Source organism: Mustela erminea, chromosome 9 (genome assembly GCF_009829155.1).
Source record: "Mustela erminea isolate mMusErm1 chromosome 9, mMusErm1.Pri, whole genome shotgun sequence".
In the NCBI taxonomy this organism is placed as follows: Eukaryota; Metazoa; Chordata; class Mammalia; order Carnivora; family Mustelidae; genus Mustela; species Mustela erminea.
This window is the reverse complement of record NC_045622.1, coordinates 10,517,641-10,532,422: the sequence shown is the minus strand read 5'-3', so window position 1 is coordinate 10,532,422 and position 14,782 is coordinate 10,517,641. Positions and strand designations below refer to the sequence as shown.

General features: G+C 55.4%; 1 protein-coding gene across 1 annotated transcript; it reads right to left on the bottom strand.

Moving 5' to 3' along the window:
* Positions 1-519: 519 nt before the first annotated feature.
* On the bottom strand, positions 520-13,426 carry HTR3A (5-hydroxytryptamine receptor 3A). The gene is made up of 9 exons (XM_032359597.1): positions 13,188-13,426; positions 10,900-11,066; positions 9,907-9,951; positions 7,948-8,057; positions 6,338-6,507; positions 3,810-3,970; positions 3,211-3,421; positions 2,883-3,104; positions 520-1,426 (listed from the first exon to the last, which is right to left on the bottom strand). The coding sequence occupies exons 1-9, from the start codon at positions 13,252-13,254 to the stop codon at positions 1,128-1,130; spliced, it is 1,452 nt and encodes a 483-aa protein (XP_032215488.1). The 5' UTR covers positions 13,255-13,426; the 3' UTR covers positions 520-1,127.
* Positions 13,427-14,782: the final 1,356 nt, after the last annotated feature.

Below are 14,782 nucleotides of genomic sequence, written 5' to 3'. Positions count from 1 at the left end.
CGTGGTGCTGATGTCCCTGCCTCCACCACGGGATCCGCTAGCAGGGAGAAAGTTTTCTCCCAGCTTCGCCCAGAGACCAGGAGCCAGGAATGGTAACAGGACCCTAAGAACACTTCCAGCATCTTCCTAGGGGTTAACAGAACTGACCTTCCGGCTCCTCACCTTTCCATTGCTAAGTGGTGGTGGTCCTTATCCGCCCACCTTAGATTCTACCTCCTACTGTGTCTTCTTACAGCCCCTGTTTGGTCAACTCCTGATTCACTGGGGGCAGGAAGCACCCAACAACTGAAACCACGGATAATGCCTCTACCTCCTTTCCCTCAGTAACTTTAAACTTCTTCTTCCCCCCACCCAGTTGCTGACAAAGCGTTAAGAAGTGAGTCTAGGGGGGCGCCTGGGTGGCTCAGTTGGTTAAGCCTCTGCCTTTGACTCGGGTCATGATCTCAGGGTCCTGGGATAGAGCCCCGCATCAGGCTCTCTGCTCAGCGGGGAGCCTGCTTCCCCCCTCTCCCCCGCCTGCCTCTCTGTCTACTTGTGATCTCTGTCTGTCAAATAAATAAATAAATTCTTTTTTTTAAAAAAAGTGAGTCTAGGCCTTCACTGTATTCTGTTGCCCCCCTCTGCCCTTTTCCCTCCCCCCAGGTCATCTGACATAACAGGAGTGCGCTGGGAAGCGGCCACAGGTGAGGCGAGGCAGGAGCCATTAAGGTCGGGTCAGCCTCAGGAGGTGCAGTCAGCCCTGTGTGGTAGAGAGCTGGTTTGCCTCAAATCTAAAACCAAGGTTGAGGGAGATGGGCCGAAGTCCAGAGTGCCGTATGCAGGGAGGGGACAAGGGGAAACTGAGGCTTGAGGCATAGATGAATGGAATGAAGGCAGAGGATGCCTGGGTTGGTCCTGATCTACGGCAGCATGTTTTAAAGCCATGGTAAGTTGGGGGTGGGAGGCGGGGGTGGAAGGGTCTTGAACGCCAAGCGTTCTGGGGAAGTCTCAGCCCTGGTTCAGAGTTGCTGAGACGCACTGGCTTTGGACAGGGTCTCGAAGACGTCTGTGGCTCCCTCTGGGCCCTGCGCCCCATCCCTGTGCTCACAGCGCCTGCCGCCCCCGCACCCCTGCCGGGCCATGCCCACTCAAGAATACTGCCAGATGGACCACAGAGCGATGAGGGTGACGCTGTAGGCCAGCACTGCCACCAGGTAGACGCGGAACAGCAGCCTGTCCAGCACGGAGCCCACGCGCAGCCACTCCCGGGCCACCTCTCGGCTCTCGTCCCTCTTCTCCAGGAAGCGCCGGATGGAGGCCAGCTCCTGCAGCAGCCCTCGAACTGCCAGCGAGGCCTCCCGCGGTGGTGGCGGGGGGCTGTCTCGGCCCCTGGGGGTCTTCTCCAAGTCCCAGGGGTCTCCCAAATGGCTGCAGTGGTTTCCCACGTCTGGAAAAAGGGTAGCGCGTTGGCAAAGGAGGGAGTGTGAATACCATCCCTTCTGCTTCCACGGTGGCTTGGAGAAAATGTTACGAACAGTGTTGGACAGAAAGGCTAGAGAGGTTAACTCACCTATTTGTGGAGCCACCACGTGACTTAAACAAATAAGGAAAGCAACACCGTTGGCGACTCTCGCGTACCCTTCTCACTCACATCCTCCACCCGCCCCGCAGGTCACCGAGATCAGGACTCTGGTGCTTATTTCCTCCCATGCACGTTTTTAAAGGCCTGGGCTTCCTCCAGCAATTTGATATTATTTCATCTGAGTCTCATAGCCCATGAGAGAGGCTGGGTAGGGGTGGTAATTACTTGCACATTTTACAGGAAGGGGCTAGAGCGCACAGAGGGTAAGTGAGGAGCCTGTGGTCACACCCAGGACATCATTTAAATGTGAGGCCACCAAGGCCTGAGGCATCTGGGCTGGAAATCCACGGCCCTCACCGGTAGGCCGTGACTCCAACCCTAGGCCTTCTGCACCAGGAAATCTGCCTCTAGCTGCGGCCACCTTGCAGGCGAGCAGATAAGCTGGGCATGAGGCTGGTGTACCAGCGCATCCGTTCAGGGTGACGGCCACATACCGTCTGTAGAAGGCCTAGGTCTTGCCAGAAGGGAGGACAAAAGTGGGCGCAGTGGTCAGGGGTAGCGGCTTAGCAGCCGATGGGCCTGGGTTCCGCTCAGTTCCCCCAGCTCCTGGTGCTGTGACTTAAGGGCAAGCTAGTTGACCGTAAGCTTCTGTTTCCTCGTTTGACAAATGAGGATGGGAATGCTATTAGGGGGCCTGAGGATGGCCTGTGGTGGTGCACAGAAGATACTCATGCCTGGCCCAAAGCGCTCGACAAATACATCAAGGAACCACAACGAACCCCGCCCACCACCACCAGGTAGTGGCTGTAACGATGTCTCAGGGAAAACTAATGCCACAGTCCGTGTCCCCAGCATCCCCATCTGTCCCATAGGTGTTTGAAATTCAAAGGGGCCTGGTCTCTGAGCTGATGGAATGCAGGAGTTTTGGCGATGCTGCTGCAGAGCTCGCCCTGCTGGGGAAGAAGTCCCGCTGCTGTCTGAGGAGCACACATTTGCTCCCTGTTAGGACCCATCTCGGAGAAGGGCTCTTCTCAGCCCCGAAATCTCAGCTCCCAATGTGCTCTGCCCCTGGAACTCCTTCCTTCTCCCTACCCATCCCCGGGATGACGAGAGGAGGTGAAGGCGTGGAAAGGGTCCCGCTGATGCCGCAGCTGAACTCTGCTGCCTTCCCATGAGGCCGGGGATGGGGGGTCATAAGCAGGACAGTACCCACTTCTGAGGCCCCGCCCAGACCCTGGCATATCCCGCCACGGCAGCCAGAGGCTCTCCACCAGGTCCCCAGGCCCAGGCCCCGGTGTGGGAACCTCCCTCCTTCTCTCACCTATGCAGTCATCAGTCTTGGTGGCTGGGGAGATGACAAGGGGCCTTCGAGAAGCCGGTTGCTCCCCGAGGCAAAGGAGAGGTGCCACCCGCTCCAGAACCAGGTGCCGTAGCCAGGCGGGCACGGGCTGCTGCAAGTCCTGCTTGTGCACCAGCCGCACGATGAAGATGGTCTCAGCCAAGCTCATCACCAGCAGTGCCATGCACACAACGAAGTAGACTCCTGTGCACATGGGGCGGGGGTGAGGGACACACAGCGCAGGTGGGAGGGGGCTGGTTTCTCGGTTCCTCGGCCAAACTGCACGCTTGCCCCGGTCGGGGGGGCTTACCAATGAGGGGAGTGCCAATGGCTGTGGCCGGCAGCGTGTCCGACACGATGATGAGGAAGACGGAGTAGCCCAGGAGGAGCGTGATCTTGAAGGAGACCCTCTCGCCGCTGTCTGGAGGCAGGTAGAAGCCCACGATGTCCATGAGCATGAGGAAGATACTGGGCAGCAGCAGGCTGACCGCATAGAACAGGGGCCGCCGGCGGATGACCACCTAAGACCAGGACGGGAGCTGTGGGGGAAAGCTGGGGCAGACGGGCTCTGTGCCCCAGAACCGCCAGCCCCTCCCGGACCCCCTCGCTTTGTGAGCTTCTGGGCCAGACTGCTGAGAGAGGAGACTGGGCCGACCTCACATCCTGTCTCCAGATAGAGGCCTGTGGCGGCCAAGGAGCAGTAAGGGACAGCTTACTTGCATAGGGACACTCCTTACTCCCCACTTACTTCCCCGAAGTTCCAAGGCATGAGTGCGGCCCTTGGGCTAGGGAAAGGGCTGCAGAGCTTCTCCCCTCCGGCCCCCACCCCGTGCCTCCCGGATTCCACGTGGGTCTCACGACCCCCAGCTCCGGTGGGCGTCCCCCTGTGCCCGCCCCAGTCCCACTCACGTAGAACTTCATTTCTGCGTAATGGCTGCTGTCCTCCAAACTGAACTCCCGGAACTGGGTCAGCACCCCCAGAAGCTCCCACTCGCCCTGGTTCATGAAGACGGTCTTGTCGAGCTTCACCTTTTCCGGCAGGCGCCACAGGGAGATGTTGATGTCCTGGACTGAGAGGCAAGAAAGCAAGCCGGCTCTGGAGGCTGCAGACCCTGGGATGGGGCTTAGCTCAAATGAGGGAACAGTGTACACGGTACCCACCTTGGGGGGCAGTAGCGAGAGGAGCGACAGTGTGCATGAACACACACAGTGAAATGCGAAGAACCAGAACCAAACAAACGACTTATTAGAAAGCCCCCTCTCTCCCTCTCCCTATCTCCTTCTCTGTCCGTATGTCTGTATGTGCTGTGCACATCCCCCTTCCAAACCTATGTTTTCATTAGGGTCACCTACTTATGAAATGAACAAAAACCAACATTCTTCACCTTTCCCCGATAGAGTTGCCTGCCCTTAAACGAGATCTAAGGTCTCGGTCAGGTTAAGCATCAAGGTCTTGATTTCGGCTCATGCCATGGTCTCAGGATCCTGAGATCGAGCCCCACATCCGTGCCGAGCGTGGAGCCTGCTTTAGATTCCTTCTCTCCCTCTCCCTTGTCCCCCATCCCCACGCATGCGTGTGCACTTTCTCTCTCAAGAAGAAAGAAAGAGAGAGAAAGAGAGAGAGAAAGGAAAAATAAAGGAGAACTAGGGAAATAAGTGAAACCTTCACTTAGAGAATAGCAGTTCTACTTGTCTGCATCCCCGCTGGAGAAACAGGTACATCCTAGAAGGCCGGGAGTGTCCATTACAGCAACATACAGGGAGAGGTACGTGTCCATCAATAAGGAACAGGCTTACTAAACTGTGATGCCTCCAAACTCCAGACTACCCCATAGCAGACATTTATGGGAAACATGTAAATAGGCACTAACTCGGAAAAACGTCCAAGACCTCTCACAGAGTGCAAAGAACCAGGTAGCAGTAACATAAATGATGCATTTCGTAAAATGAAAGTATATGAAATAAATTTCATGGGCTTTCCACAGATGTGTCTGCCCGTGTATAGGCCAAGCACAGAGAAGGATCTGGAAGAATGTGCCATATGAAGCTTATACTTATAAGAGCTGTGCCATCCTGGTGTAGGGAGTTTCTGGGGAAGAGTTTGGGACTGAAGGTAGGTAGAGGTCAAAAGTCTAAGATTATTTTTTTTTTTTAAAGATTTTATTTATTTATTTGACAGAGAGAAATCACAAGTAGATGGAGAGGCAGGCAGAGAGAGAGAGAGAGAGAAGCAGGCTTTCCGCTGAGCAGAGAGCCCGATGCAGGACTCGATCCCAGGACCCTGAGATCATGACCTGAGCCGAAGGCAGCGGCTTAACCCACTGAGCCACCCAGGCGCCCTAAGATTATTTTTAATTCTGGTTTTTGCCCAAGGAAGTTCTGTGTTACCTTGTAATGTACAGTTAATGTGATAAAATCAGACAGAAGTGAGGATGCCTTTCTGCAGGAGTGTGATGCTCTCCTCACTGGGATTTACTGAGCCCCTGGCATTCACCCACTAAATAAAAGAGACCAAGCCCCTTCTTTTGTGCCAGGCACTGTCCTGGGGACCCATCGTTGGGTCAGAAATCGTGGTCCTGCCCTCTCTAGGTTTCTCTCTGCTAGAGAAGCAAACGTTGAACAAGCGCCTACATATGCAATGGAAGTGGGGAGAACAGGGTGCTCTAGAACTGGGCAAGGGGGGACCTCATCTGGGAATGAGCCCGCTTTCCCTGAGGCGCTGGGCTGCTGCTGGGTTTGGGAGAGCAGGGGACTTGACCGCAGCAGGAGGTGTTTGGGGGCAAGAGTGGGGCGGGAAGGGGAGCAGGAGATGGAGGAGGAGGAGGCAGGGGGCCCAGGAGAGGAAGCAACCTGGGATAAAGGGAGAGAACAAGGGGCTTTGGGGCCTGGAAAGGAAGGCAGCGGGGCTGGAGCCGAACTCAGGGGAGTGTGCACTGGGTTGAGGATGTTGTAGTGAGTCAAGGGGCAGGCCCTGCGAGCCAGGTGAAGAATTCTGTCTCAGGGGTCCCAGGAAGCCACTGAGGCTTTTAAGCTAGAGCTGGGACAAGGTCCAATTTGCATTTTAGTAAGTTCTCACCATTTGCTATGGGGAGCATGGATTGGAGGGGACTGGCCAGGAGATTACTGCAGAAGGCGGGGGCGGTGGTGTGTCCGTGGAGAAGACAAGTGAGGGACACTTAGGGCCACGTCCTGTCCTGGCCTACTGAGTGTCCTGCTGCAAGTTTACACAGTCTTATTGGACCCTGGAGACAACCGAGGCAGCAGCAAGGGCAAGCATGGAGCCCTGTCTGGAGGAAGAGGCCAGGCTCAGCGGCATTAAGAAAAGAAGCAGGAAGTGACTTGGATAAAGGAGAGAGCCTCCTAGGGGGTGCCCCCCTCCGCCATGCCCTGTCCCCTCCCATGCCCTGCCCCCTCCCGGAGCCCCGTGCAGCACTCACTGGTGTGCAGCCAGCTGGTGAAGGTCAGGGAGCAGTTCTGCACGTCGAAGGGGAAGTTGTAGATGTCGAGGCTACAGGCAGTCATCACCTGAAGGGGCTTGTAGTTCTGGACCTCGCCATGATGCCCAACGTACACATATGGGATACTTGGAGACTTCCCCACGTCCACACTGGCCAGGGAAGAGGGTCAGTTTGGGGGGTTCAAGAAGCAGGTCAAGCTCTGGGAGTCTGAAGGTCTCTGAGCAACCCAGCAGGGATAGAAATTCAGGAAGGGTCTGGGCAGCAGGACAACCTACCCAGTTGCCTTCTCATCTCTTCTAGGCTTTCTTACCTGCCATTGTCAGGGTTACCTTCCAAGCAGGAAAGGGCATTTCTCCTTCATTCCCTTGGCAACCTTGCCACAAAAGGCAGGCAGGGAATCCGTGTACCTCACAGCCACTGGCTCTAACACACATGCCCAGTTGTCCCTATGCCCCCACCCCCAGCCAGGCAGAGCTTAGTCCCAGGAGTTGGCTCAGTGGCAATGGGCGGTCTCAGTGGGAAAGCAGGACCTTGGATTCCATCCTGACCCGGGCTTCCCTTTGCTCCCCATCCCTAGTAGTCCTTTAAACATGAGAATGATCTGGCCTGGAGGAGAATCAACTAGAGAAATCATGGCAAAGAAATGAGGCAAGGTGGGAAGTTCTGCAAGACTTAGCCCCACTCTCTCAGCAGATGCCCAACCCCTAGGCTCTCCCAAGTGGCCACCGTGGCACGGAATGGCCTGAGCTGGGCGTCCCGAGCCTGTAACCTCCTGTGGAACAAGGCTGAGAGATGAGAAATCAAGATTCAGGCTGCTTCCCAGTTTAACTGGAGACCCAGCCAGGAACTGGGATCCCTGCGGCCTGAGCGGCGCAGGTCATGGAGCTCCAGGTCAGCTGCCTTTCCTGAAAAACAGAGTGAGTGGGACCCCAGGCATCGGACAACACAGTGTCTACTGAGTGGAAGGCTACTGGCCCTGGGCCCCTTCCCCCTTCCTTCTGTCTCCCCCAGCCCTCTCCATGCCCTGGCTCTCAGAAGCCCAGGCAGCAGAGCCTGAAGGATGGAGGGAACGGATGTTAGCTGGGGGCCCATGAGACAGTGTTCAGCTGCTGGTAATAAAGGATGGGGGTACCCACTTCTCACTGGGCGTGCAAGCTGGAGCCAGCCAGCCACTGCATGACTTGAAAGGTCTGAGCCTCTCCAGCTCCAAATCGCCCTGTGACCAAGGTGGTGACCCCTGGGGCACTATACCCCTTTTGATAACGCAGCTCCCTCTCATTCAGCTACTGTTAACAGTGGGGATTCATTCCTCAGCTTCCCTCCCCCAGGAAGAGGGCCCTCGGACCAAGAAGAGCAAAGTTTCAACATCAGGCACAGAAAAAAGGAGTTTTTAAAAAGAAAAGAGAAAGAAAAGAGAAAACAAACCAACCACAAAGGGGAGTTGGGGCCCAAGGCAATTCCTACAGTCCCCTGACAGTGCTGCCAGCCTGGGTGGGACCTCTCCTGCCCTGTAGAGCCGTGTCCCCACGCCCTGTCCCTCCCCAGCCCCGGAGGCACCGGGCAGCCCAGGACTGGGGGGCAGCACTCACAACTCATTGATGAGAATGTCTGGGACCCAGATGTTGTCGGTGGGGACGGACAGCTTGGTGATGTTGTCAAAGTCCTCAGGGTTCCACTGGAGAAACTCGTCAGTCCAGTACTAGGGGAGGAGTGGGGAGGGTCACAGGCAGCCCCCTCCATCTTGGGTGGGGGGGGACATCGGCAACTCGGGGTGACGTCACCGCTCAGGGGGAATCTGGGTATTGGTGTCCCCGATCACTCGGCAGTACCCGAGAGCTCCCATCTCTGTGCTCACACACTCCCGGCACGCAGATATGACCCAGGCAGATGAAGCCTTGCCCAGGGAAGGCATGCGGCCATTTCTCCTGTTTGAACAGCCCAGCTGCCAACCGCGGGCTCTTAGACAGATAGCCTCTTGGGTCTTGGTCTGCTCACGGGTAAACTGAGATAATAACACGCACCTCACAGGTTAGAGATGGTTACTGTTAAGTTGGGATCAATGCGTTGCTCACCATCCTGTCGGAATGACTGATCTAAAATGTCAACTTAATGGTGTCACTCCCTCGCTTAGAACTCCAGTTGCCAACTTTCCCCTTGGGATAGAGTTCGACCTCACGGCCTACAATGGGCCGCATCGTCCGACCCCCCAGCATTCTCTCTAGCCTCGTGAATTCTGCCTCTCTGTAGCTTCTCACCTCCGGCCACGGGAGGGGAACCCTCCACATCTCTTCTCACCACGCTCCCACACCGCAACCCCCGTCTTCACCCCTGAGGGAGGTCTTCCTCGTCCCTCCAGACTTTACCAAGGCATCTGTCTGCTCCCTTCTCCAGGAACCTTCCAGGACCCCACAGCCCAGGTGGGGTGTTTAGGTGCCTCCTCTGCTCCCGTGGTTGGCCTCTTGTTCTTGCTGCATTCATGGGTCTGTCCATGTGTGGGGGCCCCCTAGACTGTGAGCTCACTGTGGGCAGGGCCTGAGTCTAGTTTGTGTCTCTGATTCTGGCCCCTTAGCATAGTCCCTGAAACACGAGAGGTTGGTGTCCCCTCCCTGCTGGGCCGACAAGTGACCCTGAGGTCCAGGGGTGGGAACTAAGCCCGAGGTCCCAGGAAAGGGGCTCCGGCCTCCCTTTTTGGGCTGGGCCCTTTCCCTTGACACAGGTGTGCTCCACAGTGAGAGATCTCTGTGAGGCCGAGGGGCGCCGGCGGGAATCCGCGCTCCCGCGTCTTCCTTTACCCCACTCTCTGCCCCGTGAGCGGCTGGCAGTGGCGAATGCGCATGAGGAGTGGGAGGGGTTTAACTGATACCCTCATGTGCCAGGAACCGGCCCTGTCCTCCTGCCCATGCTCTCCAGCCACTGGGGTGCCCTCCGGCTCTCACGACCACCCCCCAGCTCAGGGGCTGCCCGAGCAGACCAGCCCGCAGACAGCAGCCTGTGCTGTTGGCCTCCCTCCCTGCCGGCTCCCCACAGACGTGCTATAAAGGCCTCAGAGAGTTTCCACCAGCGCTGGAGCGACGTGGGTCAGAAACCGAGTGGGGAGGTGGCCGAGGGGGAAGGACTTGGTGGATGGAGTCATCCCCTGCCAATCGCCCAATTTGGTTGTCATTGAATCTGGCGTAATAGATGGAAGAACTTTCTAGCAAAGAGAGTTGTCTGAAAGTGCAGTTGCTGCCCGCTGAGCTCCTGGTCACTATAGATAGTCCATCAACAGTGGCTGGGCAAGTTGTTTGAGATGCTGTGAAAATCCCCAGAAACCAGAGGGGTCTGGAGGATTCCTCCTCCACTGACAGACACGCTTCCTTCCACTGCCGGTCCTGAGATGAGAGGAGCCCAGACTTCTGGGCCTCAAGAGTCGGCTTCCTAACCTCTTCCCTCCCTCTCCCTCATCAAGGCCTCTGAGATTCCGGATTCCTTTGAGATGGAGGAATCCTTCCTGTCAGGGGAAGCCCAGATCTCAGGACACGGCGGTGGGCGCGCGGGTGGTGGCTTACCTGCCGGTACCAGATGTAGGTGGTCAGAACCTGGTTCTTCTCATCCTGTGAAGGGAAAGGGAGCTCAGCTTCGGTGGCCCTGGGGGTGGGCGTTCGCCCTGCACCCACACCCCAACAGGAGCTGCTGCTTTGTGTCCCTAGTTCTTTGGGAAGTGAGAGTGAAGGAGAGGGGAAAGGGAGCCAGCCAGGAAGAGGTGGTCTTTTACTAGACACATCTAGAAGGAAACCAATTCTTTAAAAAATTTCACACACACACACACACACACACACATATATATATATATATATATATATATACACACACACATTCATATATATATATTCCATAGATATAAAATTTCATATATATATGAAAGTGTATATATATATCTTCTACTATTTTCTATTATTATGCATATTATATGTATACATCTCTTATATTACATGTATTTTATGTATATAATATACATAATATAGAGATAAGAGGAGACCTATAGACAATATCTTCTCTCTGTTATATGTTTTTACGTATCTGTATGCCTATGTCCGGATCTGTATCTCCCTCCTGCCCTAGTGTGCCGGCAAGAGGGACAAGACCTCATGGAGAACAAGATTCATCGCTGGTTTCGGATTCATTCTGCAACAACCCTTCAGCAACACCTGCCGTTTATGGGGGCGCACGTAACACAGCTTGGGCCTAGAGAGGAACAGGGCAGTTTGAAGCCTCACAGCACTCACACAGAGACGTCGTGACCGTGACACACTGAGTGGAAAGTGGGTCTCTAGCCATAAGGGTCAGGAGAGGCAGACACACAGGTGACCCCGTTCTCTGGTTTGGGCAGCTGTGCGGGTGTTGGGTGACATCATCTGTCCTGACACGGGTCTGTGCCAGGTCACAGGTACTCTGAGTCCTTGAATGGCCACTGTACTGCGCAGGGGGTGACTTGGCCTTCCGTGGTCTCCCACCCCTAAAGGTCTACCTCTGAGCGGGGCAGGTTGGGGCCCAGTGCTCACCACGCTGAGGATGGCATAAATAATGACGTCGATGGCCACGGTGGTGGGCTTCCTCCAGTCCCGCACGGGCCGCACACCCTTCTCGTAGTTGGCCATAAGGTGCTCCGATAGCCTCAGCAGAGCTGGCCTGGAGCTGTTCTGGGCCTGGAGGGGCCTCCAGTGCTTGGCTGGGGAGAACAGTTCACAGTGGGCCTCAGAGCCTGAGGCTTCCCCCAGTTCTCTTGCCCTGGTTTGAAAGCTGTTAAGAGAGAAATGTCTCTACTATTTCCATCTCAGATCCCCAGGTCTGCCCACTGACTGAAATTCCCACGATTGGGACATTTTGTCTCCAGAGAAAAACAGATCTGAAGCTATTGTCTCCTCAGGGTGACAGGTACGCTCCTGTATGTGAGCGGGGGTGCTCGCCTGGCTGCAGAGGCCGGGCCGCAAGACAGGTGAGGTCTAAGGAGGCCAAGGGCTGAGGAAGGCTGAGAGCAGGTACAAGCTCAGAGGCGGCGGGCCTGTGGGGACGGACGAGGGGCCCCGGGGAGCCAGGGAGGAGTGGCCCCAGGACGTGGTACCGGGGCTACAAGAGGAAAGGCTGCTCCAAGCACACAATCTCTAAGCCCCAAGGTCCGCATGAGGGTTTGCCTTGGTGTCTGCCCTTGGCTCCCTGACCCCAGCCTGCTACTGACGAGGAAAGAAGGGAGCCATTCCAGGAACACTGACGTTCCTTTCCCTTCCTGCAGAATCCCCCCCCCTCAGCCGCAAACACGCGCTCCCAGGGGCGGGGAGGGCCGCACTCCTTCAGAGGCGTCCTGCTCTGCTCTGTGGGCAGATCTGGTGAAGATAGGAAGAGGGTTAGGTGTGGGGTGGACAGGAAGTGGGGAGAAACCAAGTTGTCCCCAGAGCCGGAGGCCTAGAGGGACCAGAGAGCAGAAAACCCAACTTCTAGGCCTCTCCCCATTCTATGGGGGTTTCATGTGTACCTGTCACCCCTCTGGGAAACAGCAGTAGCATTTCCTGAGAGATGCCAAGAAGTATGAAGGTGAAAGGCACAGGGGAGAGAAGGGGAAGGCCCCAGGGGGTCAGGGCGTGGGCTGTGAGAGGAAGAGATGGGTGCCGTCTGTGTTGTTGCCCCGGCAGGTGCCTCTCCCTGCCCTGTCCCTGATAAACTCTCCGTTTCCCTCAGAATGACAGAGAAGAGCAGAGAGAGGCAGGAGGCCAGAGACCATTTATTGAGTGTCTCCTGCGGGATAATCTCAGGGAACATATTATTCAATTCGATCTCGAGCAGCCCCCTGGGGCGGCTGTCATGACAGCATCGTTGACAGAGAAGAGTCCCCAAGGCTCAGAAAGGTGGGTCCTGGGCCCGCGAGTGGAGGAACAGATTCAAATCCCCGTCTCTGTGTGTCTTACCAGACGGGGCCCCACAGGACTCGGGGCGAAAAGCTGTTGCTGGAAGGGACAGCACTTCTCTTCAGCCGGGGAAGCCCCAGACCAGGGTCTTGAAAAGCAGCCTGGGGCGTTTGTCCCTCTGAACTTCCCCACGGACAGCTCAAGAGAGGAAAACCATCGTGTGTTTAAGCTCTTCCTATCCGTCCAGCCCCGAGACGGCATCCTAACTATGCTCCGGCCCCAGCTCCATCCTAGCTCTGGATGGGGAGATGACCTTCCGGAATGGGGAACCGATATTGTTTGTAGCCAAAGGAAACAGATCCTTTGGTGACCCCAACCCGGGAAGGCAGGCAAGGGTGGGTGGGGAAATGCGAGAAGTTTGGTGTCGCTGGAGTTTCGCTCCGGAAGGGAACTTTGGGAAAGGAGGCCCAGGGAACCCATGCAATAAGACTAGGGAAGTCGAGGAAAGATGGCTATGTTTGCTCTGGTCTCCACTCTGTGGCGAAGGCGCTGTGTGACCTTGAGTGAATGACTGCCCCTCTCTGGACCCCTGCATTCCCATTGACAACAAGAAGGGGTAGACTGCATCAGCTGCAAGGAACCTTGCAGATGTCATTCCATAAGTCTAGGGCAGGGCAAAGGACAGAGAAGCCCCTCTCTGGCCTCTGTGTACCGGGCTGCTGCTGGGTCCCTCTCAGCAGGTCTGGCGCACCACCCACACTCAACTGCCCCAACTTTGGAGGCGGACCCCAGTCCCTTCAACTCCTCTCATGCTCACCTGCGGCAGGATTCCCTGACTCTCCTGCAACAGCAAACCCTGTTTCCCTCAAGCCCTGGGGGAATCAAGCCCCCCCCCCCCGCCCATGTCTGCAGGGGTCAGCAAGTCGTATGTGCATGACCGGTCCCCTTACCTTCTCCTTGTGCCAGGAGCATGGGCAGAAGCAAGGCCAGCAGGGCCCGTGGCACCCACAACAGCATGGTGAGCTCTCCCGGGTGTGGGGTGCTGGGCTTGAGCCCGGGGTGAGTCGTGCCAGGGCGCAGCCTGCCCGTGCGCTCCCGGCCTCGTGTGTCCCAGCCCGCCTGCCTCTCCGGGCCGCTTTCCACACCTTCTGAGGCTGCTGCCTCACAGAGCCCCGCCACTGGGGTTGGGCAGCCGCCAGGTTTTCCTGCAATCAGTTCTTCTGCTGGATCAGGTTTCAGGGCGGGAGGGAAGGAGAGGGAGCCAGTGAGAAAGGAGCCCGCCCAGCTGATGTCATGGGGCCGGCCAGCCAGCCAGGTGGTCTGGCCAGATTCCCCAAGGAGTAACTGGGAGTAACTGCAGGAGCCCCCCCGAAGGAGGGTGCGTCTGTCTGCGGGGAGGTGCTTGGGCTCCTGCCTTCATTTACGTCCAGTGTGGTTTCATAGCATGGGGCGGGGGCAGGGAGAGGTGAGGTGGTGGGAGCAGGGAGGGGAGGGGCCAGGCTGTGGGAGCAGGAAGGCTCTTCTTTTACACCACGCGGGGCATGAGAGCCCCTAGCCAAGCAGGTGACCGGGCATCTCTGCGGACAGAGGAAGGTTAGCTCATGTCTGCTCTTTTGTCCTTATCGAACTATTCATCTATTTTTTTTCATCTAAATATGTAAATTTAAATATTTAAGTAGCGATACATATATTTATCTGTAGTTTATACTATGCAAATATATTAATATATTTAATATATACAAGAATATGTTATTAAAATATAATAGTAACACATGCTTATTATAGAAAAATATGAAGAAAAACTAAAAATCGTCCGTGGGCTTCCTTACTACCCAGACACAGCCCCTGTTAATATTTGGCTGTGTATTGCACTACTATTTTCTTCTGTGATCTATATGCAGTGAAGTCAATATACCAAGCATTTAACTTTGCACCCCACTCCTTTCTTTGCTTAATATCAATTCATAAGCATTCTCAACACTTATCTTTGAAATGTTTTCCTCGAAGGAGTGTTTCCCTTTCTTTTGTAAATCGAATTGGAAACGATCTAGCCCTCAGATCCCTAACTGTGTGCCCACAAAATTGTCTGAGAAGAGTATCACTGTGAGTTGGAATGAATCCCACTCCTACATCACCATTTGGAGTAGAAGCGGACATTTCCACCTCGAGTGCGTTCAAAGCACAATGCACTCGTATTCAGATCATGGGAGCCTCAGTCGCAAAACATTTTTATGCCTTTCACTTTTTTTTCCAGTTGAGTTTAAGGGTGGCATAAGCCGGGAAACCTGGAGGAAGGAGTTTTCTGAATTGCAATTAAGTTAAAAAAAAAAATCACCTTGGGCAGGGATGAGTCCTTTTTGGCTTTGTCTGGATTTTCCCCCTTATTCATGCACAGGATGGTATCTGCATTTAGCACTATACCTTTCACCAATGGAGTCCCTTCCTATGGCTCTGAGCCAGAGTCTGGTCCTGGAATGTTCAGTCAAGCTCAAGGAGGTTGGGCTACACTTCTCTTAAGTCACATGTTTCCTCACTGCACAACTCA